Raw genomic sequence first — 27040 nt, 5'->3', positions numbered from 1 at the left:
AGGTATGATCGAGAGCTACTGGAAGCTCCACTTCGGTGAACAACACGATGGCAAGAAGGGCTATAGATTCAAAGAGTGAAGGTCATGGTACTATAGAGGCGGGTCTTCCGTGCGTGCATCGAATTTTGCATCGGATGAAAGCCTTGGTCATCAGCATATTGGGGTTATGTATTACCGAGGAAAAAGTTCGAATGCAAGTACCAGTGAGTCCCATAGGAGGGACTTGATCATGCAGAGGTATGATCGAAGAAGCTGGAGAGTTGGACTGCTCCAAAGCCCATATTCGCTTAAGGGAGCCCGGCAAATTAGAGGATAAGGTCGAGTAAGCGAATGTTGCTACCAAGGAAGCTAAGGAGAACAAAATCAGTGCAAACCCTACAACATGATGGCAGAGGCCATGCATAAGGAGCTGCAGTCTGTCTTTCCATCAACCAAAGAGAATTGCTTTGAGAACATAGAGGTGTTGAAGCAAGGGGTCGAAAGGGGCGAGGAAATGACGACAAGTCCAGAGGGACATAGCTATCCAAAATCAAGCATCTGTTAGATTGGAGGTGGACTCGGAGGAGTGCCACAAAGACATATCTACTGATCGTGAAGAAAAGGGATGCAGATGCGAGGCGACAGATCGTAGGGCCATGGGCATGGCAGGGCCATGGTACCGTAGAGGTAGAACTTCCGTGAAAGTCATTGATCTCTTGCTCTAATGAAGGGAGAGCACTTAGTCGTGAAAGGGGCCGAGGAGATGGAGCATGCAAAGGCAAACTTCAAGTATCGAGACAAGGCTGAAGGGCATAAACCAAGGAACTTTGTAAGACTGGTGCCAACGAGCTTCTCATCAAGATAGCCAAAAGTGAAGGACTTCGGGTCATGCAAGAGTACATGACCAAGGAACAAAGTAGGCAGTACACGGTGTTGTACCTTTGATACTCAATAGGGTAAGCGGCAGGGTTGATGGAGAAGATGGTACAATCTCAGAGGCGACCAAATCTATTAGAGAATTACTCCAAGTTGGGGTGAAAACTTCCTGTATTCCAGAAGTTTGATGGCATTGAGAAGGTGAATCACAATAACTAACTCAACGCAAGGAGTGCAAACACTTCAAGTGCTTCAGAAGTATGAGCAAAGAGCAGGCGAAGGCCAGTAACCAGCTCGATGCATAGAGTATAATCTCGAGGAGGTGGGCGAGTCAAGTAACCTTTGCCTTCCCAACTCTCAAGAGAATAGGCGAAATTGAGTACCCCAATTCTCTTATCTATCTAACAGAGGAGCTTTGCACAGGTTCAAAGACCCTTCGAAGATAATAGAAGACAATAGTTATCAAATCCTCACCAACGGTGATCAGTGCTATTAAGAGTAGATTGTCCATTTCATTCCCCAATGAAATGCCAATCGAAAGCGGAAGTGATGGAACCTACTTGGAAGGGACAACTAAGTGAAAGAAGATTCGATAGATAAATTTTGTGGAGGAAGGACCCAAAACTTCAGAATTTTATGAGGCGATGTTCATTAAAGCTCCAATAAGCATCCACCAAGTTCAAGCAGCATGAGGCATTTGAGAGACTAGCGCATAATAAGAATGGTCTTTTCCTTCATATCGATGATCCATAAAAACCAACAGGGATCAACATAACTCAACCAACCCCACACTAGAGTTAGAGTCATTGGCGAGTTGAAGTAGCATGATAGATCAAAGGTTCGGCTACTCAAAAATAGCAATGGAGAGTAGTTTGGAGCCAAGAGGCGTATTGCAGCTTGAGCAGAAGATTGAAGACTCAGCAAAGGCGAGGAGTTGCAGTGTCGGAAAAGGCTTCAACGATGACGTTGAAGAAATAAGTGGGGGAGAATGTCATGGACAAAGTTCTAAACATGATGTTTGATGTAATACTTATGTATGTTAATATATTTTTGTTTGTTCATGCTTTGCATAACATGTAGAGGAACGATCGAAGGCTTAACAACCCCATTTTAGTTGGGTTTGGTGGCCTTTTTGGCTTGTAAATAAAGGTTGTGTCATGTGGACACTTGTGAGAGTTACTCGGTCTGTAGTGGACCATTTTGAGCCTTTATTGTGCAACTGTTCAGAGCTTATAAAGTCTGTTTGTAACTTGCCTGTGAAGTGTTTCCTGGAATGTTTGCTTATGGATCCCGAGTGAGGTGCTTTCTCTAACTCGTTTTCTTTTTTGTAGGTCCTAAGGGACCATGGGAGATTTTGGGGAGGCTGACCTTTGCGGACGGACATGCAAGGGTACCGCACGACTTAGGCAAAACCAGCTAAGTCCGTGACAATCCAACTACCCAAGACTCTTAGATTGGTGAATCTCTACCCAATAATCTCTTATTGGCTCTTATTAGATCTTATCCATATGATCCAATAATTCAAGGGCTTATTGGATATCTAATAAAATAGGAGTTTCAATGGATATCTTATATTCGAACTTCTACTCGTTGTAACACCTATTATATTTATGTAACCATTTAGGCCTAATATCGAGCTGGTCATGAGTCATACATATTAAAACTCATTTTGACTTAGTGAATTATTATCTCTTATAATAATTCACTTGATTCGTCGACTATAGATATACTAGGTCACTACACCATCGTCCCCAAATGAGAATCTAATTAATTGGACATGTTTGTCCTCAGTTATCGTATATCTATAGTCTTTCATCTATCTAATATCCTAGAGATCATATATCGGGCATGGTGTTGTCAAACCCAAATGGAATCTACTCGAGTCTCACTCTAATCAAATTCTCTCGTAGAACTTTTTCTCTCACAATCTGAATAACCTTAGCTTAGGATTTGCATGAGCAAGAACATATATGATATTTCTCTTATGATACCAAGAGCAAATGATCCTTTATTAATACTCAATTACCCTTGTAAGGTTGGCTACCACTCCCGATAACCCATTGTGCTAAATTTGGAACATCTATATATATAAGTCTAGTATTAAAGAGCAGAGTACTAATACACGACATCCTTGGTATCTCAAGTCTGAGGATCATACACACAATTAGAACCATGAAATCGTTGTTTGATAATAAGGTATCATTAATCATCTAGCATTCCGTGAGTTGATCAATCAGTGAACCCATTCTCCAATGAGCACTTGCATTGTATGGACCGATCTGTGTCCCAACACGAGCAGCTATGAGACCAGTTGCCTCCATCCTATGGACGGATACACAATACACCAGTTTGTCCAGTTATCTTAACGTCTCTCTTAAGTAACATACGACCGAGATTATTTATGGTCTATATTTAAAAGCGAATCGATCTCAATATCGTGATATCATCACGATCCAATTCTCATTATACAAATTCATAGACATTACAGTATATACAACATCCAACATAAAGTGATAAAATGTCAATAATAATAAGCAAAAAGACTATGTAACATGTCACATGTGTTATCACTCACGTGATTGGCTTGTATGACACATATGACTAGTAGACCTGCCATAGCAAACTAACTTGAACCTATCACGGTAGAGTAATTCAGACCTGCCATAAAGGGACAAAGGCCTACTACGGTGAAAGCCCAAGATCTGCTACAACAAAGAAAGGGTGAAGGCCCATTATGGCGGAAGCCTAAGATCTACTACAACGAAGAAGGGATAGAGGCCTGCTATGATGGAAGCTTGAGATATGCTATGACAGAGAAGGGATGAAGACTCGCTACGATGGAAAAGGGATGAAGGCTTGCTACGATGGAAAAGGGATGAAGGCTTGCTATGGCAAAAGCTCGAGATCCACTGCAATAGAAAATGGATAAAGGCCCACCACGGTGGAAACTCAGGATATCCATTATGGCATAGGTAGTGGGTCGAATGAGCCCGGGGCATATGAGTCGGGAAATCTGACCCACGCTAATATATCTGCTACAGTGGAGGTAGTGGACCAAATGATTCGAGGCATGTGAGTCAAGAAATCTAACTCGCGCCAACATATCCGCCATGATGGAGGTATTGGGTCAAATGTCCAAGGTGTGTAGTCAGAAAATCCAACTCGGGTCGACATATTTGTTATGTCAGAGGTAGTAGGCTAAATGAGCTCGAGACGTGTGAGTCATGAAATCTGACCCATGCTGATATATCCGCTATGGCAGAGGCATCAGGCCAAATATACTCGAGGTGTATGAGTCAAAAAAATCCAACCAACACTAGGAAATGCGCTGCGGTAGAGGCATCGAGCTAAATGTGCTTGAGACGTGTGAGTCAAAAAATTGGACACATGTAAAGATATCTACCACGATGAAGGCATCGGGCCAAATATGCTTGAGAAGCATGAGTCGAGAAATCCAACCCATGCCAATATATCCACCGATGGAGATATCGAGTCAAATGTGCCCAAGACATGAGTCAAAAAATCTAACCCATACCAACATATTTGTCATAACAAGGTATCGGGCCAAATGTGCCCGAGACATATGAGTCAAGAAAATTGACCCATGTCAAGATACTCATCACAGCAAAGGCATTGGGCCAAATGTTCCCAAGATATGAGTTGAGAAATTCAACCAATGCCAACATATCTGTAACGATGGAGGCGTTGAGTCAAATGAGCTCGGGGCGAGTGAGTCAGAAAATCTAACCCACACCTTAATATCCACTATAATATAGTCATTAGGCCAAATGAGCCCGAGGTGTGTGAGTCAAAAATTTTGACCCATGGCAAGATATTTGCTATGGTAGAAGCGCAAACCTATTGTGCCTAAGATATCTAATCGAGAAAAGTTGATAGTGAAAGGAGACTTGACCGACGCACAGGTTAAACGATGTGCCTCAAACCCCTTTGTAAGAACCCCAAAGCAAGCCTGCGGAGGGGAGGGACAAATGATATAAAATATTTTAGTACCAATCATAACCCACTAATTGGTCGCCGCCTAGGAGTTGACATAGAAGACAAAGGCCAAGTCATTCGCCCACTTGGTAGCGACATGGGAGGAATACTGGTCTATCGGCCTCCATGGACAACAATCCACGGGAGGCTATTTGGGCCAATCTAGTCAGCCATCATGGGTAGTGGTCCCTGGGTGACCGCTCAAATCTGCTCTCCCTCGGTCAACCTCCGTGGATAATAGTTTATAGAGTGTCATTCGAGCCTATTACCACATGGGCAAAACGCTAGAGGAGGGCATTGCAACTATTATGGATGGTCCCCTCAATTGCCCAAGTACAAAAAACAATCTCTAGCACATGCCTAGGGGTCAGACATCTCTCAAAGAAAATTCTTTATGTCTACACAACTCTATGCTACTAATTTGAGTGTCAAATTGGTTAAGTTATGAAATTCTCTCGATGTTGACCTTTGTACAGGATCCCAAGAAGATCATAACCCACTTCAACCTAGTCTCAGGATCACCTCGAGTAGCCGGAGACTCCCCTAAAGCCACCTCTGAGCCATCTCGGATGCCTCGACGTTGTGTCAACTATCTTATTGAATCGCCACGAGGGTCACCTAGATGACTTTATGCCTCCGGGTCAAGATGAGTCGTGTCAACTCCTAATCGACAACATCAAGATAACAACACAAAGAAATAATAGCGAGAGTTCTTTACGAGGGATTCACGATGATAGATATAAATGTGAATTTCCATCAAACTACTTTTCACATTAAATAATATCACTTAGGGCTCCAAATTATTATTTCATAATAAATATGTTAAAAATAATTATTTTTCTGAAATATCATGAACAAAATAAGATGCAACAATGAATTTTCTTACTTATTAATAAAATATTATTTTTGCCTTACAAACTTGTTCGTAAAGTTACATAACGGTACGAGAGTAAGTCTTTATGTGATGATAAATATTATAAGAGCATTATTGTTTCGAAATTGACTTGATCTTTCGTGTATTGGGTTGTTCTTATTTTAGTTTTATTTTTTATCGAACGATCATTCATTTAAATTAACTTATTATATTTGTATATTTATAATAAATTTATATGTTTTTGGGCTTAAGCAGGCTTTATCTTAAAGAATTTGTTTTGAGATGGGCTTATGCAACTAAATAGACTTGAATCATTGAACTAAACTTGGTCTGGTCAGCAACAAAACAAGAGCTCAGGCACAAAAGAACTCAGACCATACAGAAGAAGAAGATTAAAACACATCAAAACAAAAGAGTAGAAAATTCTTGAAAGCAAAAAGTCAATTGCAGCAATTCCTTTGACATTACAAACTCCAAAGCAATCATCCATTCTGACATTTCTGACATTACATACCTCGGAATCTGCAGTTCATTTACTTACATTGCATTCACCACCAACATAAAATTGCTTCTCAATCTTCAAACATTCCTCCTCCTAAAGGGCTGAAGCACTGTCAGTACCAATAGGCATTTTTGATACATTTCAAAATAAAATCCATGAACATATATTTATAATATGATTCAATAAAATATTTGATTTATTAAATCTAAAACTATATTACCTAAAATACTTGACTGCAAGTTGATGATAATAAACTTATTAAGTCTTTATAAACTAACTTAAATGATTATTCATCTTAAATATGAAGCTAATCAGGAGTTTGATGTTTTTATAGAGAAAATATAGACAGAATCAAATTCTATATACATCAACACAAATTATTACCTACATGTACTTCATATGGGACTAAGCTTAGATGTTACATAAATAATATCCATAATTCAAATCATGACTTATTATTCAATGTCATTTGATTCTTAAAAAAACACATACACAATTTTCAAAGGAATATGAAGCTTCAGTGTCTTTGTTGCAGTAGGATCCCCATCTTAGGAAATGGTGAAAATGTTTTGAAGATAAGCTCTCATAAACTATACATCCATCTATATAGCTGATCAACTCACTATAAAAATAGAATTTGCAGTGACTCATTTCTGAAGAAAATCTTGGTGACATGTTGCTTCCAAAAGGTTGCTGGGTTGGTGAATTCCATGAGACATGAACTGAAACACCACAAGCATCAGAGGCCATTATTAATCAGTGATCCTCACTGTATCTTGCATATTTATTGACATTTATCACATAGATTTCCTTCTCCCACCCCACACCCAACTTGAATCTGATTTGTATCCCAAAAGCTCCTCTGGCTCCCATAGATCACTTACCAGAAGCAAAGAACAGTTATGACAATTGGCAAATCTTATTGAAAGGAATATGATTTGTGAAGGAGTTGTTTAAAGGACCTGCCAAAACAATTGTTCCAATGAAATAACATTGGCAATCAAAGTTTTACTTGGGCAATCCTAATGGCTTTTTCCATAAATTTACCCATTCAATGCAAAAGGTGCTGCAACTTATCAGCAATAATCTCCTCATAATTCTCATTATGCCTTGTGATTATCCTGCTGTGCATTCACTGCTGAATAATGGAAGCCTAAAACTAAAAAATGCAGCTGCACATTCTCTCATCAATTTTGTCTTTTGTTTCGATAGACCTCAAGAAACATTCCTCAACATGCCATCAACTTGAGCTCCAATTTGTCACATATCGTTGTGCCTAACATTTTAATGGAAGGTAATATTACTATTTGAGGGAGGTATATGCTATATATATTATATTATATATAATAAAATTTATATATTTTTATTATATTATATTTTTTATAATGCTGCCCCTCGTTCTATTATATTATTTCAAAATAACATATTTACCCGTCTAAAATTTAGTATAACGTATATTCCTCCAAATGCATTCGTATTAGCATCCGCTTTATAAATTCAAATTAATTATCTTAAATTATAATTAAATGTTAATTTTAAAATACCTAAATTATCCTTAATTTATTACTAAAACTTAAATTTAAAGGATAAATATAAAATATCATGATAAATATTTTAAGAAATACTCAAGTTTTTATTTTTTTCTCACGAAACATTCCTTTTTTGCTTTATTATGTGTTGCCTACTATTTTTGTCCCATTACAAGGACTTATTACCTTTATTACGTCCCTCACTTCACACTCCTCTCCTTTACCCTAGCTCTTGACCTTTGTTCCTTGACACTATCCTCTATGCTCTTATCACTTAACATTTCATTCTTCCGAAGAAACGAGTCTTGCTCCTTCTCTTTCTTTGAGGAGCTTCTTTATCGATGTCTCGAGTAGAGACAATGATTAATAATGTCCATCTGGAATAGAGGAAGGAGTTTCCATTGACTTAAGTAAATCTATAGAGAATGGTAACAGAGGTTATAGGGGTAAACAAGATAATATCACTCATATGAGAGATCGAGTTAGATGATTCATGTGCAAAGAAGAAAACAAGAGGAAGGAGATCAAGTCAGGTGGCAAAGGCGTAGAAGACATACTGGAGTGTGAGGTGAGAGTGTGGTAGAAGAACGACAATGGGGCCATTAATATGCTTTCTAAGAAAATAAAGACACTATACATGAATAAAATAAAAATAAAAACTATGAAACAAAACTTAAGGGTTTTTCATAAAATTTGTCCAAATATGATGTTTGATAATGACCAATTTGATGAGGAATAACTATTGGCATTTATATATATATTTTAGGTTTAGACAGATATAAAATCATTAATTTGGGAGGAATATATATATCGAGGATTTTTTATTTTTATTTTTATTTTTTCCCTTTCGTTTCCCTTCACAGACGGAAGTCATTACGACACAAAATATCCACAATAGATCGCAATCATCGATCTTTAAATACTCCTCAACGATGCCATCTCTCTCTCTCTCTCTCTCTCTCTCTCTCTCTCACGCACACACACAGCAATCCATCTCACATAGAGGCGCACTGTCTCGACTCAACCAGGCCCGTCTTCGTCCTCCTCCTCGCCCTTAAAACCCTAATCTCCAATCCCCTCTTCTCTCTTACACCTCGCTCCCCAGTCGCCCCAATCTCCTCCCGTCCAGCTTCTCCTCGGCCCCCCTTTGCCAACGATTTCCAGCCGAGGACCGACCTAAAGGTACGATTTTTTTGGACAACGATTCCCCTGGCGCCTGCTTCTTCTAAGATTCGTCGAAATGAGCTCCTTTTTCGTGTTTTTGTTCCCTCTCTTTGTTCGATTGCGCGCCTTGGAGCCACTTCCTGATTGGTGGGTGGTGGATTTCAGGTGGTCAACGCTGGCGAAACCCAGGACCGGGTGATGGCGGGTCCCCGCCGCCGCCGCCTGTCTGGAATCAGCGCCGCGCTTGCGGGATCGGGGTTGGTGGTAAAGGAGGCTTTGGGGCTAGGGCTTGGACTTGGGAGGGTGGAATTGGAGGGCGGGGAAGCATGCTGACCGTGCTGCGGGTTCATCTGCCGTCGGAGATACCCGTCGTTGGCTGCGAGATCACGCCCTATGTTCTCTTGCGCTGGCCCGATGGCTCCATCTCAAACGACGACGTCCCCGAGTCTGCCCCGCTCAATGGCTACTGCATGAGATATAAGTGGTGAGTTGTCGCGTCGTGTACTTCCTTTGATTTGTCTCCTGATCGTCTTTCTTTCTCCAAGGATCGATTTTACTTCAATATCAGGTTTCTGTCTTCTCGTTTGTTATTAGTGGCACTTCATTTCCATATTTTCTTCCTTATTTTGTTTTTTGTTTTTTTTTTCCAATTATATGTATTAGGATGATATTTTGCATAGATTTTTAGATATAAAATCACTGCACCTTCGTTGGTGCTGCATAATTTTCTCAGTGGCAGGTTTCCTACCAGATGAAGTGTTCTCTAGTTGGATACCATAGTTCCATATAGATACCTGAACTGACAGTTGTTCACCTCATTTGCTGAGTTATCCAGCTCAATTATATTAGAGGGACTTGATGATTACCTAAGGTACTTATAGAGGAAAAGGGGCCTTATGAGGCACTAAAATTGATAAGCTTTTTGGCATAATTTTTCTTTGTGTGGTCTTCTCATTCCAGGATTGTTGGTTGTGATGTTGCATGCTGTTTCAAATGAATTCGTGTGGCTTGTTGTCAGGAAGCTCATATTTGATCCTTAACATTACCTTCGATTGATCTTATGAGAACGTGAAACATTTTTGTTAAGAGAAGTTAATTCTTTAGTGGTCTGCGCTCTCTGCTTTTGTATGAACATATTTTTCAGTCTTCCTTACACCTTTTTGGGTTCCTGCAGGTACCGAAATCTGGGTGACCAAAAAGTTGCTGTATGCAGTGTGCATCCGACTGAGCAAGCAACTCTGCAGTGTTTGGTCTGCCTTAAGGAGAAAGTGCCCATCGCCAAGAGTTACCATTGTACACCAAGGTGCTTCTCTGATGCTTGGCAGCATCATCGTTCGTTGCATGAACGAGCAAAGAAAGCAGCAAGTGAAAATGGAACTGATGAGGAAGAGGTCTTTGGACGTTTTAATAGTAGTGGATCTGGAAGTTTTAACCCAGGGCTCTGTGGTATTGCACCCAATTTACTTCAGAGTCCAGGCCTTAATAATGGTCCAATTTCTGTATATCCTACAACTGTTGCTGATAAAAGTGGGGAAGCTTGGTCTGAAGTTGCTCGTTCTAGGACGTACACACCAACAGCTGATGATATTAACCATGTTCTTAAGTTTGAATGTGTAGCTGTAGATGTGGAGACAAGAATACCTGTTGGAAATGTAAATACTGTTTTGACATCCCGTGTAATTCCAGCACCTTCTCCGACTCCACGTCACATGGTTCCAGTGAATGGTGACCTCTTGGGGCAATTGGATCTAGATGGGCGAACATCTTCTGGGACTTTCTCAGTTCTTTCATACAACATTCTCTCTGATGCCTATGCCACAAGCGAGGCGTATAGCTACTGCCCAACTTGGGCCCTTTCATGGCCCTACCGCAGGCAAAACTTGTTGCGGGAAATAATTGGCTACCATGCTGATATACTTTGTCTTCAAGAGGTACATATTCCAAATTTGATTTTTTATGTTGTAGAAAAATATTAAATATCCTCTTAAGTGAAAATTTTAGCTTTTCTTTGATCTTTCTGGTCTATTTGCAATCTTATTGCCTGGAATTCCTATAATTTTTAGCTAAATATGACCAACAACATGCCCTTATGATAGTTATTAATAGGATATGTGTAATGTTATTTTACATAATCTTATTTGTTAAATAACGAGGTATATATGAAATCAATTAAAGAAAAAACAAAGAATTATTATTTTTTTGTTTATGGGCAATTTTACACATCAGATATGAACCTAGGTAATTAAAGAAATTTTTTCCCTGTACCTATATCCTTTTTCTTCATGGAGCTTCTTGTTGATTGATTTTGCTATGAACTATATCAGTACCTGTTGCTTGCCTGCATTTTGCAGCAATGTATATGAACATGTTAATGTTGGCAATGGAGTAAATCTCTGTATTCTGATGCGCCTCATATATAATCCTACAAGAAATATTTTGTTTCTTAGTTTTGTAATATCACTAGATTTTACTGTAAGGAAAACTAACTATTAGCAATTAACATATTTTACAGGTCCAGAATGACCATTTTGAAGAATTCTTTGCCCCGGAACTTGATAAACATGGATATCAAGCACTTTACAAGAAAAAAACTTCAGAGGTTTACTTTCATTTTGAATTGTCTCGATTATTTTCATGTTCTATCACTTTGTCTCCTACACATGGTAATGTAATTGTTGGGGTTCAGGTTTATGGTGGCAACTCAAATGCTGTTGATGGTTGTGCTACATTTTTCCGCAGGGACAGATTTTCACATGTAAAAAAATATGAGGTAGCTGCACCTTGCAATTTATTTCCTGTGTGCTGATTGATGTTATCTAATGCAATGTAGGATTGACTTAGTGTCTGTTTGCAGGTTGAATTCAACAAGGCTGCACAGTCTGTAACAGATGTTGCAATGACAGCTGGTCAGAAGAAAGTTGCTTTGAGTCGTTTAATAAAGGTAGTTGGCCCTTCAAATATAGTTTTCTTAACATTTTTAATAGTTGCTACTTGTCCCTCATTCTTATTGATGTTTATTTATCTGTAGGATAATATTGCCCTCATTGTGGTTCTGGAAGCAAAATTTAGTAACCATGGCACTGACAATTCTGGAAAGAGGCAGCTAATTTGTGTGGTGATTTTTTAATATATTGTTTTTTTTTTCTAAAGTTACATACTGTATAACAGTTACTATCTATTTGGCTTATGAATATGTTTTGTTATGTGCTTAAAATGTTAAGATTTTAAGGTACATATGAACCATAAATTGGTCAAGCTTTTAAGACGAACTCTTTTATATCATATTTTACATCTTTCTAATTGAAGTTCTTTATGGTTAAGCTTGGTTCTAAGGATTTTTTTTATGGAAAAAGACAAAGCTGGTAAAGGATTTATTAAACTTCTTTCATTGTCCAGATAAAGTTCCTGAAAACTCGAATATTACCTTTTCCTAGAAGTCTGAAGAGGAATTGTTCATATATGTTTGTGTGCCTCTATGTGTATGTGTTGTTACCTCTAAAACAAATCATGAAAGAGATTTTCTCTAGGAAAGACATTTTCTATGGAATTTTCGAATTTCTGTACAGAATATTTTTGAGATGTGCCTTAACTTTTTGTTTGGAAGAATTTGGTGCAATTTGAATTGTGTTTCAACTACAATGATCATGATAATATCCTCTCAGAGGCATCAAAAATATTTTTCTTTCAACAATTGGATGGTTTTTTCTGATCAAGGCAAATGCTGCTCTTTATTGTTGCAAGTAATCTTCACAAATAAAATTGGGGAGAGTTAGATCATTGGCAGTTGAAAGTATGATAGAGAATTCTTCGACAAATATGAGATTTTGTTATAGATCATATTTAGTTTGTTGGGAAAATAGATATCAGTATGAAGCATGGTGTTACATTTTGATTTGGTGGATGAATCATTTTAATTGGTTGCTATTGGAGCTTTCCTTTAGGCTTTATCTTTTGTGCAACAAGCCAACAATAGAATATTTTGTTCTTCTTTTACTTGCTTTTATTTTCCAACATGTTAGGAAAGTGTGTGCTCTGTTGAAGTCATTGGCTAAAATTTTCTGCATAAATACATATATAATTTGTTTTTCTTGCTACTAATGTAAGGTTTTGTAACTTTCTTAATCATTTGTTTTTAACCATCCATGCAGGCAAACACGCACGTAAGTGTCCATCATGAACATAAGGATGTTAAGCTTTGGCAGGTATTTGTTCTATCCTGCTCTATATTTTGTGTAAGTATTGCTACATTTGTTTTTCTTTCAAATCATTATTATGTTCTTGCCGATTTGATACTCTCAGGTTCATACTCTTTTAAAAGGATTGGAGAAAATTGCTGTTAGTGCAGATATTCCGATGCTGGTTTGTGGAGATTTTAACGCTGTACCAGGAAGGTCTACACTTTTTTCTAGTCAGTTTCACTATTTACATAAACAGAGGAAATCATAGTATATAAATGAGTGTTATGAATGTAGTGCCCCTCATGCGCTTCTTGCAAATGGCAAAGTTGAACCACTGCATCTAGATTTGGCTGTAGATCCCTTGGGGATTCTGCGCCCTACAAGCAAGATAACTCACCAGCTTCCATTGGTAATTTTTTATTTACTTCTCTTTGTGTTTACAATTAAGCTTTTCTTGGTGTTAACATATATGCACATGCACACAGGTCAGTGCATACTCATCATTTGCAAGAATGGTTGGAGTCAGTCCTGGACTAGAGCAGCAGAGGAGGAGAATGGATGCCTCAACACATGAACCTTTGTTTACAAATTGCACCAGGGATTTTATTGGCACTGTTGATTACATATTTTACACAGGTGTACATGCTTTTCTAGTAAATTGAATGTATACTGTAAATGCTTTTCTTGATTTCTTTTTTGGTGTTTAAAGGTTTTTCAGAATATCTTATGCAAATTGTCTTAAAGATATCTTGCTTTTTTCTTTAGCGGACTCACTTTCGGTAGAATCTCTGTTGGAGCTCTTAGACGAGGAGAACCTGCGCAAGAACACTGCAATCCCTTCTCCTGAATGGTCATCTGATCATATAGCACTTCTAGCAGAATTTCGGTGCAAGCCTAGAATTAGACGCTGAAACAAGTAGTAAGTAGAAAATATTTTATTTTTTGGTAGCCTTTTTGTTATTTCCAATTATAACCCATTAAAATGTTTAGCTTATGTACTGTAGCAAATCCTGTGTGTACCAGATATTAGATGGAATGAATGTATACTGGGATGTTCCAATAACTAATTGTTCTACCAATAACTGTATGTACAGCTCCCTCTTTATCATTCTTGCCCTCTTTTTGCTGCCATCAGTGTCATATACAATTCTCTTCCCATCACTTTGGCTGCTCTACTCCCCTCCCTTTCTCTCTGCTGCTTGTAGCCAATGCTGCCATTGAATTTGACAACTTACTGTCTCCAGTTTTCTTCCTCTCTAGATTGAGTTGGAGATCCAAATATGTATGTTGGATTCGAAACAACTGTAAACCAATCCATTAAAATTTTGGATCTGATCAGATCTTGCTTGAGGGTTAGATCAGATGTGGATTGATCTCAACCTAATTAGATTTTCCCGGTTTTCATTCTGATTGCATCTGTAAGTTGCATTTGCAATTACAATTTGAGGTATTAAATGCATGGGGAAACAACGTTGTCATGACTCATCAAAGTATGACATGGTCTTCCATGCCTTGTTAAGAGATGACTAGTCATTTAGCATGTGGCAAATGTATGGTATATGATATAACATGGTATTAGGTTTTGGAACTATGGTAAAAATTGTCATAAAAAGATGCTGTTAATCATGATGTCATGTTGTGATCAAGATTGTGAAATATAGAATTCCATCAGAATCTCATAGCATAGAACTTCTGTGAATGTGTATTCATAGATGAAATTTATATCTTTGTTTCTGCTAATTCAGTGTGATTGTTTCTCACCATGGTTTGTTTTCAGTGTACCGGTATATAGTTATCTTTTGTCTATATCTTTTTTTCCTTCTCTGTGGTTATCGTGTCAGTTGCCTGATATGAATTTTTGCTATTAACTCCACTATCCTTCCATCAATGATTTGCCCCAAGGCATGCCATGGAGTTGTTCCCTGACTCTTGTTTATCGTGAGTGAATGTTCATTCTTGTTATGGCTTCAGAGGTTTTGGAATCTCGCATTTGGTTATTGTTGCCCATCGCTCCAATGATTTACCTTCTTTGGCGATGTTGATGCTTAATTTGCCCACTTATTGGAACTTTATTTTTTGGAGAATGCGGTTGATGCTGTTTGTTTAAGAAGTTATATTACTTGGGATCATGCAGTACCCCTTCCTTGTACTTGACTGCTCTCTTCTATGGCTTTGCAGGTCCTTTGGCCTGATTTGTTTGTGTTGTATTAAACAAAAGAGTCGGTTGTTCGAGAAGGGTTCACCAGATCAGTTTCTCGAAGGAGGTAGATATTGTTTCCACTGCTCTTTTCATCATGTATCCCTCACGGGTCATCAGTTATATGTATCATTGTACTTTCTCATAGGCAATTATGCAAAATATGTTCCTTTTTGTTCAACTCTTAGGCTATATGATCCAAGTAAATTCTCTCTCTCTCTCTCTCTACCCATTTGACTTGATCAGTATGTCTGCAGCAATCTGTATTCCTAACAGTTATAGGAAACCTTTTTGGTGCTATTAACTCATACAGCCCACATGGCAGAGCAACAGTGTTCCCAACTCATCTACTTGCTGTAGATTGAGGTCCTTCATAGAGCCATTCTGAAAGTAGACATTGCCAATATTAGTTGTCATGTCAAACGTCGTCTTCATCTCTCTTAATCTTGTTTACCTGGTTGCTTTATATAGGCATCATTTCCTCTTGATCATTCCCACATTTAATGTTGATTAGGGTGTCATTTTTTTGGGTGTCTGCCGCATTGCTTTTAAAGCAGTGTTCCAAACAAAATGTGTACTGAAATTATCTTGTCACAGCAGTTCAATCAAATTGGTTGACTCGCAGCAAGAAAGTCATGCCTTTGTAGTCCATGCTGATCAATGATATTGCTATTCTTTATTGAGCACAATTCTTGAAGGGTGCCTTAACATATTTATCCTGGTAAAGTATGTCTTAATCATGGTTAATACAAGACTGCGTAATTAACAGAAGGTAGCAGATTAGAATAGGGTTCCTATTTCCTTGTGATCTCTGAGCTTTTGGCCGTTGATTCTGCATGCTTTCCCTGCTTCTTCTGCCATGACTTGGTTGTTCCCTGGTGAAAGCTGCGTCCTCCTCATCCCACGCCACTTTCTGGTACATGGCATAAGATATTTGTTTTGCAGGAGATTTGGAGTAATTTTATTCTAATCAAAACTTTCTGAACCGATTCATTTGAATTGGTTTAAGCCAATTCAAATTTGATTGGTCTAATTTGATTTGACTTAATTTAATATAGATAGTACAATAAATTTTAAAAGTCAAGAAGAAAATATTTCTTCATTTACGGAAAAAACGTGATGCAAGTGAGAGCTTTTCTGAATGAATTATTCCAATGCTTTTGGTTTTGATACAAATATAGCTATTGAGATTTGATCGAATAATTTTTTTAAAAAATAAAAAATATTATCAAAACTAATTAATAATATTAAAATAAATAATAATAATAATAATTGAATGTTGAATCTATTTCTTTGAGATGTTATTTTATTTAATTTAATTAAAATCAAGTAATTTATAATTAATTTAATCAAGATTCAACCCAGTCTAAAGGTTCAATTGACCCATATATATACCCATATATTGATAGATGGAAATCCCATTTATTGTCCCGTTAGGGGCGGGTCCCATGCGGATTTGTAGTCATGAATTTTGCCCTTGTCAAAAATAAACTTTGTATAGCTATATTAAAATAATTTTCCAAGAAATCATTCTAAATACATGTTTAGTTCTCTATAAATGCTTAATTAATATATTTAAAGGAACAAAAAGGGGGGGCAATCGGAGATAGTTCTCTCTTTCTAGGGTTTCCAGTTCTTTCCTCCATCTATTTCGATTCTTCCTCTCTTTCCGACGACGACTCCATCCGTCCTAGGGTTTCAACTGGTTCTCATCAGGTACCCTTCGCTGTTAAGCTCTCTCTTCTGATTCCTTCCCTCTCTCCGATCAATGCTTGGCCTGCCTTCTTTTCTTGATTCTTTTTGCTGATTCGTTTTCTGGTTTCGATTTGGTGTTCTTTCCCGAGGAAGTGTTTGATCTTGCGGCTTGTTTTGTGGCGCAAGGGTGTAATCTTGAGCGCGCGGGTCGATTGCTGCGTCCATCTGTTCCTTTCTTGAAGGTTTGGGTTGGAAAGGGTTCGGATTTGCTTCCCGAGTTATGCGATCTTCATGGGCTGATGCAGTCGCGAACGCCGAAATCTCGGCGGCCGCGACCAGTGCCTCTCCTAGTAACGTTTCGTCTGTCGCGGCGGCCCCCTCCCGCGGTGGTCGCCCCGCCTACGTTCCTCCTCATCTTCGGAACCGCCAGCCATCTTCTGAGCCTCTGGCGCCGACCCTCGCCGATGGTCCGTCGGCTGCTAGACAGCCGCCTGCTGGTGCCGCGCCAGCTGGTGCAAGCCGCTGGGGCAGTGGCCCCATCCGTGACGTGGGTCGCCCCATCTCTGGTGGTGGGAGAGGTGGACAGGGCGGTTGGCACTCCCGGAGGGACCGTGAGGTGAATCCTTTTGCGAACGATGATGAGACCACAGAAGCTACGTTCAGTAGCCAAGAAAATTCTGGGATCAACTTTGATGCCTACGAGGACATACCTGTTGAGACGAGCGGCGAGAATGTGCCCCCACCGGTGAACACATTTGCAGAGATTGATTTGGGCGATGCACTGAATGAGAACATTAGACGGTGCAAGTATGTGAAGCCAACCCCGGTCCAGCGACATGCGATCCCAATTTCACTTGCTGGGCGGGACCTGATGGCCTGTGCTCAGACAGGGTCGGGAAAGACAGCAGCTTTCTGCTTTCCGATTATAAGTGGTATCATGAGTGGACCACCTGGACCAAGGCAAAGAGGCTCAAGGACTTCTTACCCACTCGCACTGATTTTATCACCTACCCGCGAGCTTTCTGTTCAGGTATGCTGTATAATTTAGTTTTTCTTCAGTAATTTTACAGTGAATACTGTTTTCTATGAGTATTATTTTCCTTGTTCATCTGCCTCACCTTTTATTTTGTTGGATTCTGTTTTGGTAACTTAGATACATGAAGAGGCTAGGAAGTTTGCTTACCAGACTGGTGTCAGGGTTGTCGTTGCCTATGGTGGTGCTCCAATTAATCAACAGGTTTGCTTTTCATACTGTTAGTGAAGATTTACTTTGAGTTGATTTTAGCAGGATGTAACTTGTGGCATTCTGTTGCAACATCTAATCATTATCATCCCCAGGTTTTATTAATTGTATATTAACATGTGGCTCATCCTGTTTTTGTCTATATGTAAATTTTTGTAATTGAGATGCATATACTTGAGGCCATTGTTGGAGGGAGTAAAAGAAACTAGGATGTGATATTTCAGAAGAAATTTGGATAACTTACTGAGGAAAAAAGAGGAAAATGTACTCAGTTGTGAAATTTGTTATGATCCTTTCATTTCTGTTGATGTGTGGTCGGAGTTGGAGTATGAACAAATAAAATTCCTTCATTCTTTGGTATCAAGGAACAAAAATACTTGTAATGCCAATCTTATAAACCCATGTTAGTACAACTTTGACTCTACTATGTTAATTATAAATTCTGATCTTTAGTGGAGAAGCTTGTCTGTTTGTTGAAATATTTCTGAAGACACTAGAAACAGCTGAAGTTTTGGTCTGAACATTGTGAAGTATAATAATTTCACATAACAAAATGATATTAATTATGAAATAAATTTCTTATATTTGGTGAAACTACTGTAGTATAGCTCTCTTATTGACTGGATAACATGGGTGAATCATGGTTATAGCAATCATTTAGCAATAGACATAGATCTTTGCTTGCTGTTGTTTTGTTTTTTTCCTCTGTTAACCTCCATTTCTGCATACATTGGGTAGTTGTTTTGGAAAGATGAGAGTGGATACTTGCTTGAGACAAGCTGTTGATGCTGGACCTTTTCTTCTGAATCTTGACTTGTTTGTTGTATGTAGATATTCGTATATCTGTTTATAGCATGGTTCGACGTTTTAGGCTTTCAGCTATGCGAACCATGCTGGTTTTTGGCTAGACTGGTATGGATCTCATAAGTGTTGGCGTTTCAACACATGGCATGCTGGAACGTGTCCTGGAACTTCTTTTAAAATCTAAGTATATATGGTATTGTGAGGCATGTCTATGCTTAATGCTGCCAACCCGACAGGTCATTGTAATGGTCCAGGCGAAATGTAGCACTATGGCTTATAGATATGTTATTAAGAAACATCTAAATATACTGCATATATTATGTCTAAACGTGACAGAATGAGATTCTTAGTGCAGAAGCAAGTATGTTTGTGCTATCAACAAGAACTCTGTTTGGTGGTTGACATTTTATTTCTGGAACGGATCATTGTGGTATTGTCTCTAACAAAGTGTTGTTGGCTGTATATTTTTTCAAATTGTTCATTGAGTAGTATATCGTAGTGATCATTTGAATGAAGCCATCTGAGCAAGGCAGAACTTATTTGTATCCATGAGTCCCCTTGTAATTGCTTGACTTTTTGTTCGCCAGACAGGTTCCTTAGTAGGACCTATAAGCCCCCTGGCATTGGGTAAAATAAAGAAGTTGAATGGAGAATAACAAATCTACAGATATAAGTCATTGGATATGAAACAGAAAAGCCACCTAGAAAGAAGTAAGAGGGATGGATGAACTTTAATAAGTGGTTTTTTTTTGTTTGGGACAAATTGGAAGAAAGTTTTAGGGATAAAATTAGGTAAAGAGAAGTTGAATGGAGAATAACAAATCTCCAGATATAAGTCATCGATCCAGCTATGGGTAAAATAAAGAAGTTGAATGGAGAATAACAAATCTCCAGATATAAGTCATCGAATATGAAACAGAAAAGCCACCTAGAAAGAAGTAAGAGGGATGGATGAACTTTAATAAGTGGTTTTTTTTTGTTTGGGACAAATTGTAAGAAAGTTCTAGGGATAAAATTAGGTAAAGAGAAGTTGAATGGAGAAGTTCAGAAGAATTATATGTGAAAGCTTTGAACAACATAAATGAAGGCTTTAGGCTTAAGTAGAGACCTTAGTACTCACATTAGGAAGAAAAATGAACGTACTGAGAAGAAAAATGGATAGGAGAGATTAAGGAGAAGACAGTAAGAAGAACGAGAAATAAGTCGAGAAGGAAGAATCAAATGGCTGATTTTTTTTTTATTCATGTTATCTTGTTAATTGTTATGATTGTTAATTCTTAATTTTTTGAATAATTATCTGATTGAACAAGATGAAAGGAACTTCCCAGAAGTTGTTAATTGTGGATTAGATAATGTTTTTTCTTGTTGGTGTCATGCCAAAATGTAGCTTTAACTCATCCATGATTGTGCATTAATGTATGTTATTGGATGACAATTCTTAAAACCTTATTTATCCAACTATCTTGTATCTCTGAAGTCAGTTTCCTTGTTTCAGTACATTCAAATATTGCAGAGTAACAAAGGGAATTAAATGTTGGAATTTGTTATTTTGTGTCATTCTCTCTCTTGTTTCTAGTGTTATGCTTATTTTATTGATGATCCATATTTGCAGTTGCGAGATTTGGAAAGGGGTGTTGACATTCTTGTGGCAACTCCTGGTCGTCTAGTAGATATGCTTGAGAGAGCTAGAGTTTCATTGCAACACATTAAATACTTGGCCTTAGATGAGGCTGACAGAATGCTTGACATGGGTTTTGAGCCACAAATTCGAAGAATTGTTGAACAAATGGACATGCCTTCACGAGGCCAAAGGCAGACTATGCTGTTCAGTGCAACATTTCCAAAGGAGATACAGGCTAGTTAACCTCATTGTTGAAAGACCTTTTGTTCGATGACTGATTGTGGTGCATAGTATGATTTTATAAACATTGTGGCAATCTTCTACATGCCATTATGACTGCTTTCTTGTTATACTGGGTGATTATTTTGAAGTTTGGCGAGTGTTTTTTATATTTCCAAGTTTTTTTTCTTGATTTGATTTTATATTTTCCTTTCCAGATATCTGTTACTTGAGTTGTTTATGTCTTGCATGATTCTTCATAATTGCAAACTCTTATTCTCAGAGAAATTTATTGATTATAGTTATTATGGTTTTGGTTCTATATATGTGGTGTATTAAGTGTTCCACTGGTTTAAATACTGCATTGAATATTGTATATAAGTATTGATGGTGGTCGTCATTGTTAGATGAGTTGTATATAAGCTCAAAGAACAGAATAATGGTTTAGTAACTAGCTTTGTGGACGATGCTGAGGGAGAAAGGAATAAGTTATTGTTTTCCACAAGAACTGTTAATATTATTAATGATGGTATGCTAGGATAATTTTTTTAGTAGAATAATATATATGTAAACAGTTCCTTGATGAATGGGATTGGAAATTGTTGAAGATTCAGTACTAATTTGATTGGTTTGTTTTTGGTCTCTTTGTTTATCGGTCATTGGTTTGTTTACCTAAGCTATTTTCAGTCTTCTCATGTCTTTTCTGTTGATATACATATCTTGTTTTTTGCTGCTCCTTTTATCAATTATTGAGATATAGAATATTTTTATATTGGCATGCTTATCTGTTTCTTATTGGCCTGTACTTTCATATGGTTTTCCCGCATTTTACTTTAAGCAATTGTTGATATTTAAAGTTAAATCATGCAGAGATTGGCTTCTGACTTCCTTTATAGTTACATCTTTCTTGCTGTTGGAAGAGTTGGTTCTAGTACTGATTTGATTGTTCAGAGAGTGGAGTTTGTACTTGATTCAGACAAAAGAAGCCACCTTATGGACCTTCTTCATGCCCAAAGAGATAGTGGTGCTCATGGAAAAGTAAGGCTCAACCTATTTAATGTGTTTTTGTGTTGTTCTTGAACATTGTGTCCTGTCAATTTAAAGTGTGTATATACTTCTATTTTCTTGTGTGTCTCATTGTATTGGTGATGTTCTGTTGGTTCTGTAAGTGACTGATTTTTTTTTAAAACTATGCAGCAAGCTTTAACTTTGGTCTTTGTGGAGACAAAAAGAGGAGCTGATTCATTGGAACACTGGCTGTGTATGAATGGGTTTCCTGCAACCACTATTCATGGGGATAGGAGTCAGCAGGTTGGTAAATTTAGTAGTACTCGAATAATCATGGTTTTTTTGTATTGTTAGTTCCAAAGCACTCTGGCAACTTGTTTTCTTTTATGTCTAGGATTTCATAAGCATCTTCTTTTTCCCATCTTGCTTGGACCTTCTGTTTTTCCACAGTGTGTAGTATTGTGCTGAATACTAAACAACATGATCCGTCCTTTTTGTCCTGTAATTTTATCTTCTAGTATTAGTAAAAAAGGACGACTGACTTTTTCTTTGCAACACTATATTTATCAGGCATAACTTTCTTGTTCAATATGAAGGTGACAATGGTTAGCTAGTGCATGTTCACGCATAAGCATATTTGTTGCTAGTATCAGCTGGAAGGATTTACCTCTTGGTCTATATAGACAGATTTGATATGAACAACATGCTCTAATGTCTTAAGTATAAGTATATGGGGTTAGGCTACATAATTTTTTCCTTCCATTGGTCTTTGCACATGACAATATTTGTAGAAATATCAAGAGCATTGAATCTGTTTTTAATTATTTCTAGTCTTTTGAGATTTGCTTTATCTCACACCACAAAAACCAATCAACTCACCTCATTTAATCACAACATCTGTAGTTTTCATTTGAACATGAACTATCATCTTAAAATACTCCTCTCATTATTTCCAATGTGGCTGCACTTACATGTTCACGGATACACTTTTATATCTTTTCTAATTTCATGCGTTCATCTTAACATTTGTTTCTCAGATGCACAAAATTTTCTGTTTATTGTTTCTTAACCATCCAATGCTTGGACTCATGGTGCATGACTAACCTAAACAATTGTCTTATAATTTTTTATAATATAAAGGCACATGATGATTACTTAAAACTCCAATATTTTAGTTTATGATTAACCTCTCCACCCTCTTGAGACCGTTGCATTTGTTGCATTTGTTGTTTGTCATCATTGTTTAAATATTCATTGTCTGCCATGAAAGATAGACCGGAAATAACACTGGAAGATGAAAGGGGAAGATCAAGAAGTCTTTAGCCTTATAAGGCATTATCTTTTAATTAGATGCCATGGAACTAATGATTTATCTTAAATCTCATAGGCATAATCTTCAAAGAAAGTTCATCATTGTGATTAGAGAAACATTAAGGAAATTATAAGGTTCATCATTCTCTTTGAAGCTGCATGTTGATAGGTTTTCGGTCTTTCGCATCACATGTATAATAATTATTCTGTGATTTGTAATTAAAGCATTGTAATTATTCTTAATGATATATTCTACTACTTTTCATTCTTTATCTCTTATGCAAATTTTAATCTTTTATCTTTTGTCTTTGTTTTATTAACAACTAGGGACTATAGGTAAAAAATTTTGCATTTGATTTTTTATTTATATCAAAATTTATTTTATGCATTAACATTATAATTTTTTTTCATAAACTATATTTGTCTAATTACTTTCCCACCGAAGCAGTCTGATTGTTCCTGCTCATCGTGATTTTATCTTCGTCAATCAATCCCCATACAATTATTGTGAACTAATGCTTATGACAACCATTGTCTTAGTTCTCATGTGATCATGTGTGTATATTTGGACTTTGAGATTCTAGATAAATATCTGACACTGGTTCAATGATGAAAAGAAATCCAAATTGAAGATTCCCACTTTTGAGTTCTGTTTAGTTTTGATTTTGCAACTCCAGCTAAATCTCTAACAGTGGTCAATGATGCAGCAAAAATCCATATTGAATATCCTAACGTCTGAAACTGATGGTGAACAAAACTAAGGGCAAAGACATTATGTATTGTTGAACAAAACAAAGGACATTATATATTGCTGAACAAAACTAAGGTCATTATGTAGTTCTTATCCTCTCAGTAATTAAAGCCGACTACTTTCTTGAAAAAAAAGAGGACATTATGCATTGTTGTTACTCTTGCAGTTGTCATACTGCCATTAATTTGGTTAACTATGGTGGTGGGTTGATGGCTGTTATGACATGTCCGTAAGATGCCCAACTTAAAACGTGCGAAAAATGAGATCTGACAATTGGCATGAACCGGTTCTCTCATATGGGATGGCCGACAGTGCTCTCCGTATGGAGTTTTATTTGATTGCTTTTCTGCAAATGTACGGCATGTTGTTCCCTTGAGAAAACATGCTAGGTTTGTGTTTCAGAAAGCATTCTGTTGACATATCATGTCATTTATTTATTTGCAGGAAAGAGAGCATGCTCTGCGAACTTTCAAGAGTGGTGCAACTCCTATTCTTGTTGCAACAGATGTTGCAGCCCGTGGGTTAGATATTCCGCATGTGGCACATGTCATCAATTTTGACCTACCCAATGATATTGATGACTATGTACACCGTATTGGAAGGACAGGCAGAGCTGGGAATTCAGGTCTGGCGACTGCTTTTTTCAATGAGAGCAATGCATCCCTGGCGAGGTCGTTGTCTGAGCTTATGCAGGAAGCAAACCAGGAGGTGCCACAGTGGCTCTCCCGCTATGCTGCAGCTCGTTCTCACGGGGGCGGCGGCGGTGGCAGAAACCGGAGATCTGGTGGGCCTCGCTTTGGTGGTCGTGATTTCAGGAGAGATTCTGCCTTCAGCAGGGGCGGGGGAGGAGATTACTACAGCGGGGGCGGTGGATACGGAGGAGGATCATATGGTGCGTCTTCAGGTTATGGGAGTGGTGGCTACGGGAGTGCTGGGGTGACAAGTGCTTGGGATTAGGATCATTGACGGTTCCCAAACAACTTGACATTGTTCCTCCCCTTATTTAGGAATATGATTTAATAGGTCTCTGCAACGTGTAGGATTAATGTAGTTAGGGGATGATCTCTCTTGTGTTCTGTTGGTCCAACATTCTATCTTCTAATTGGTTCCCCACTGCAGGAGGGGGACGTCTGCGTCGTTCTGATATTGAGGAGTTGGTGGTGACCGTCAAATTTTTGTCGGCCCATTTTGGGTTTCTTTCTCAGTGTTTTTTTTTCCTTAATTGGTGTAATCTGGGGCTGTTTCTTTCATTTCAGAACATGATCGTATCCAGTGATTTAAGAAGTGAGAAGTGAACAAGAGGTGGTAGGGCTTTTTGGTTCTTTGTGATTGGTCTTTTTTTAGAGTTATTGTAGTAAATTTCTGAACATCTAATAAAATGTCCAAAGGGAAAAGAGAAAGAGGGAAGGCTGCTGAATAACGTGATGCTGTCTCCCTGACATGTAGTAGTAGTAGCAGTAGTATATCGTTCTTTGCAGCGGGAGTCTTGAAGGCTGTTCATAACTTTTGTGAAGTGATGAAAACGTTCGAAGCAGTGGGCGATTTGTCGGGGCGGAAGAAAAATTACAGGGGATTATCGGTGTTAATAGTCATAAGAATGTCTATCTACTAACTCTCTCAAAGAACGTCTCAGAGAGAAGGCTCTGCCCCTGACCTATAGTACTTTCACTCAAGGGGATAGCATCTACCCTTTCCACATGTGAATGCATCCATCTTGACGCAAATATCGACACGATACTAGCATCTATTCAATGACTCAGGGCTCTCATCCTCGGGGGTGACCCCGAGCCACATACTCATCCCTATTAAGGTGTTCTTTAACCTCACCCAATTGGTGTAGACGCTAACGAGCATGATACAAGCCATCGCTCCACTCTTGCCCCAGCAAACCTAATAGGTGACGCCAATTGCCTTTGGCCCATTGAACCATAGCCGTCGCGATTAATAGCTCAATTGCCATTGGCCCATTGAACCACAACCGAGGGAGCAACCCACTCCCCATCTGTGGAGTTCAATAGATTGCCATACCATAACTCTACTCCACCAAATCCTAGACTCAATCGGTAAATTCAATGGATGATTTTATGAGGATCCAGCTACAATAAATGGACCAATGTTTGGAAGATATATTATGAGAATTCAAACAATCTAAAGGGGAAGGGCTGACTAACCTCACATCAGGTTGGTCGTCATTCACCCAAGACATCTAAGAGGAGTCGATCCCGACCAACTTTCGTTTCCCATCATTGGAGGCCTTTGATGGTAGTACTAACCCATTGGAGCACGTCACTGCTTTTTGCACCCAAATGTTATTGCAAAACACTTCAAACACCTTGATATGTCACACCTTCCCGACCACATTACAAGGCTCAACACAAGAATGGTATGCCTGTCTGAATTTGCTATATATCAGTTTTTTTGTTTAGCTTGTAAGGGAGTTTGAGTTTCACTTGCTCAGGTATATCCGCTTAAGGCCATCGGCGATAATGCTTCTCGGACTTTGGCAAGGGGAGGAGGAAACCCTCTCAAACTTCGTCGCTCGATTCATCAATGAAATCCGAAGCATGCAAGATGCTTATTCGTTACTCATAATATAAGCCTTCATGATGAGACTCAAGCTCTCTCGTCTTTTGTGGTCGTTAGTAAAGAGGCCACTAGTGACAGTACTCAAGGTACCCTAGAGAGCCAATCAATATATTACCGTTGAGGTAATAGTCTCAGCCAAGCATGGGGAGACATGCAAAAGGCTGAGACAAGAGTAGCTACAATCTGTATATTACAAGTATCGTGCAAGCCAATCATATGAGTGATGATACATGTGACAAGAGTAGCTATAATATGCTAGTTCAAGGCTCTAGCTCGCTCGAGAGTTTCAAGTCTAAGACTCAACGGTGTTCAGTGACTCACAACTAGTCGTGAGCCAGGTGAAGGGGAGCTACTGTTGAATCTCGTATTTTGATGATGAAACCACTTGATATATGTTTATGATTTAATCTGTGTTTTGAGTGACGTAGGATGCTTCAATCAGGATTAGACAATTAAAGCAGAAAAATCATGTTGGGCCGGAGGAACATTGGACGTCGGGCCAGTGGA

General features: G+C 38.3%; 2 protein-coding genes across 3 annotated transcripts; both read left to right on the top strand.

The window, feature by feature from the left end:
* The first annotated feature begins 8705 nt into the window (after positions 1 to 8705).
* On the top strand, positions 8706 to 15476 carry LOC135593776 (carbon catabolite repressor protein 4 homolog 1-like). The gene is made up of 13 exons (XM_065084046.1): positions 8706 to 8938; positions 9086 to 9404; positions 10095 to 10851; positions 11433 to 11519; positions 11607 to 11690; positions 11775 to 11861; positions 11949 to 12035; positions 13069 to 13122; positions 13220 to 13311; positions 13393 to 13507; positions 13584 to 13734; positions 13864 to 14017; positions 15277 to 15476. Exons 2-12 carry the CDS (start codon positions 9247 to 9249, stop codon positions 14007 to 14009), a joined length of 1818 nt encoding a protein of 605 aa, XP_064940118.1. The 5' UTR covers positions 8706 to 8938; positions 9086 to 9246; the 3' UTR covers positions 14010 to 14017; positions 15277 to 15476.
* A 1385-nt stretch (positions 15477 to 16861) lies between these two features.
* Positions 16862 to 25269, top strand: LOC103998927 (DEAD-box ATP-dependent RNA helicase 37). 2 transcript variants are annotated; one of them, XM_009420553.3, is made up of 7 exons: positions 16862 to 17011; positions 17144 to 18020; positions 18144 to 18227; positions 20650 to 20892; positions 21748 to 21915; positions 22075 to 22188; positions 24392 to 25269. In XM_009420553.3, exons 2-7 carry the CDS (start codon positions 17271 to 17273, stop codon positions 24902 to 24904), a joined length of 1872 nt encoding a protein of 623 aa, XP_009418828.2. In that variant the 5' UTR covers positions 16862 to 17011; positions 17144 to 17270; the 3' UTR covers positions 24905 to 25269. The 2 variants fall into 2 exon arrangements, with proteins under 2 accessions (XP_009418828.2, XP_009418829.2); XM_009420554.3 differs by having other exon boundaries at positions 16878 to 17011; positions 17177 to 18020.
* The last annotated feature ends 1771 nt before the right edge of the window (positions 25270 to 27040 follow it).

This window comes from Musa acuminata, chromosome BXJ1-9, assembly GCF_036884655.1.
Source record: "Musa acuminata AAA Group cultivar baxijiao chromosome BXJ1-9, Cavendish_Baxijiao_AAA, whole genome shotgun sequence".
In the NCBI taxonomy this organism is placed as follows: domain Eukaryota; kingdom Viridiplantae; phylum Streptophyta; class Magnoliopsida; order Zingiberales; family Musaceae; genus Musa; species Musa acuminata.
This window is presented reverse-complemented; position numbering and strand designations above follow the sequence as displayed.

What these genes read in the sequence shown, in the direction of transcription:
- LOC135593776 (XM_065084046.1), top strand. Translation starts at nt 9,247, where the DNA reads ATGCTGACCGTGCTGCGGGTTCATCTGCCGTCGGAGATACCCGTCGTT. An exon ending in ATATACTTTGTCTTCAAGAG is followed by an intron (nt 10,852 to 11,432) that starts GTACATATTCCA and finishes CATATTTTACAG; the next exon opens with GTCCAGAATGACCATTTTGA. An exon ending in AGAGGCAGCTAATTTGTGTG is followed by an intron (nt 12,036 to 13,068) that starts GTGATTTTTTAA and finishes CCATCCATGCAG; the next exon opens with GCAAACACGCACGTAAGTGT.
- LOC103998927 (XM_009420553.3), top strand. Translation starts at nt 17,271, where the DNA reads ATGCGATCTTCATGGGCTGATGCAGTCGCGAACGCCGAAATCTCGGCG. An exon ending in CCCGCGAGCTTTCTGTTCAG is followed by an intron (nt 18,021 to 18,143) that starts GTATGCTGTATA and finishes TTGGTAACTTAG; the next exon opens with ATACATGAAGAGGCTAGGAA. An exon ending in ATAGTGGTGCTCATGGAAAA is followed by an intron (nt 21,916 to 22,074) that starts GTAAGGCTCAAC and finishes AAAACTATGCAG; the next exon opens with CAAGCTTTAACTTTGGTCTT.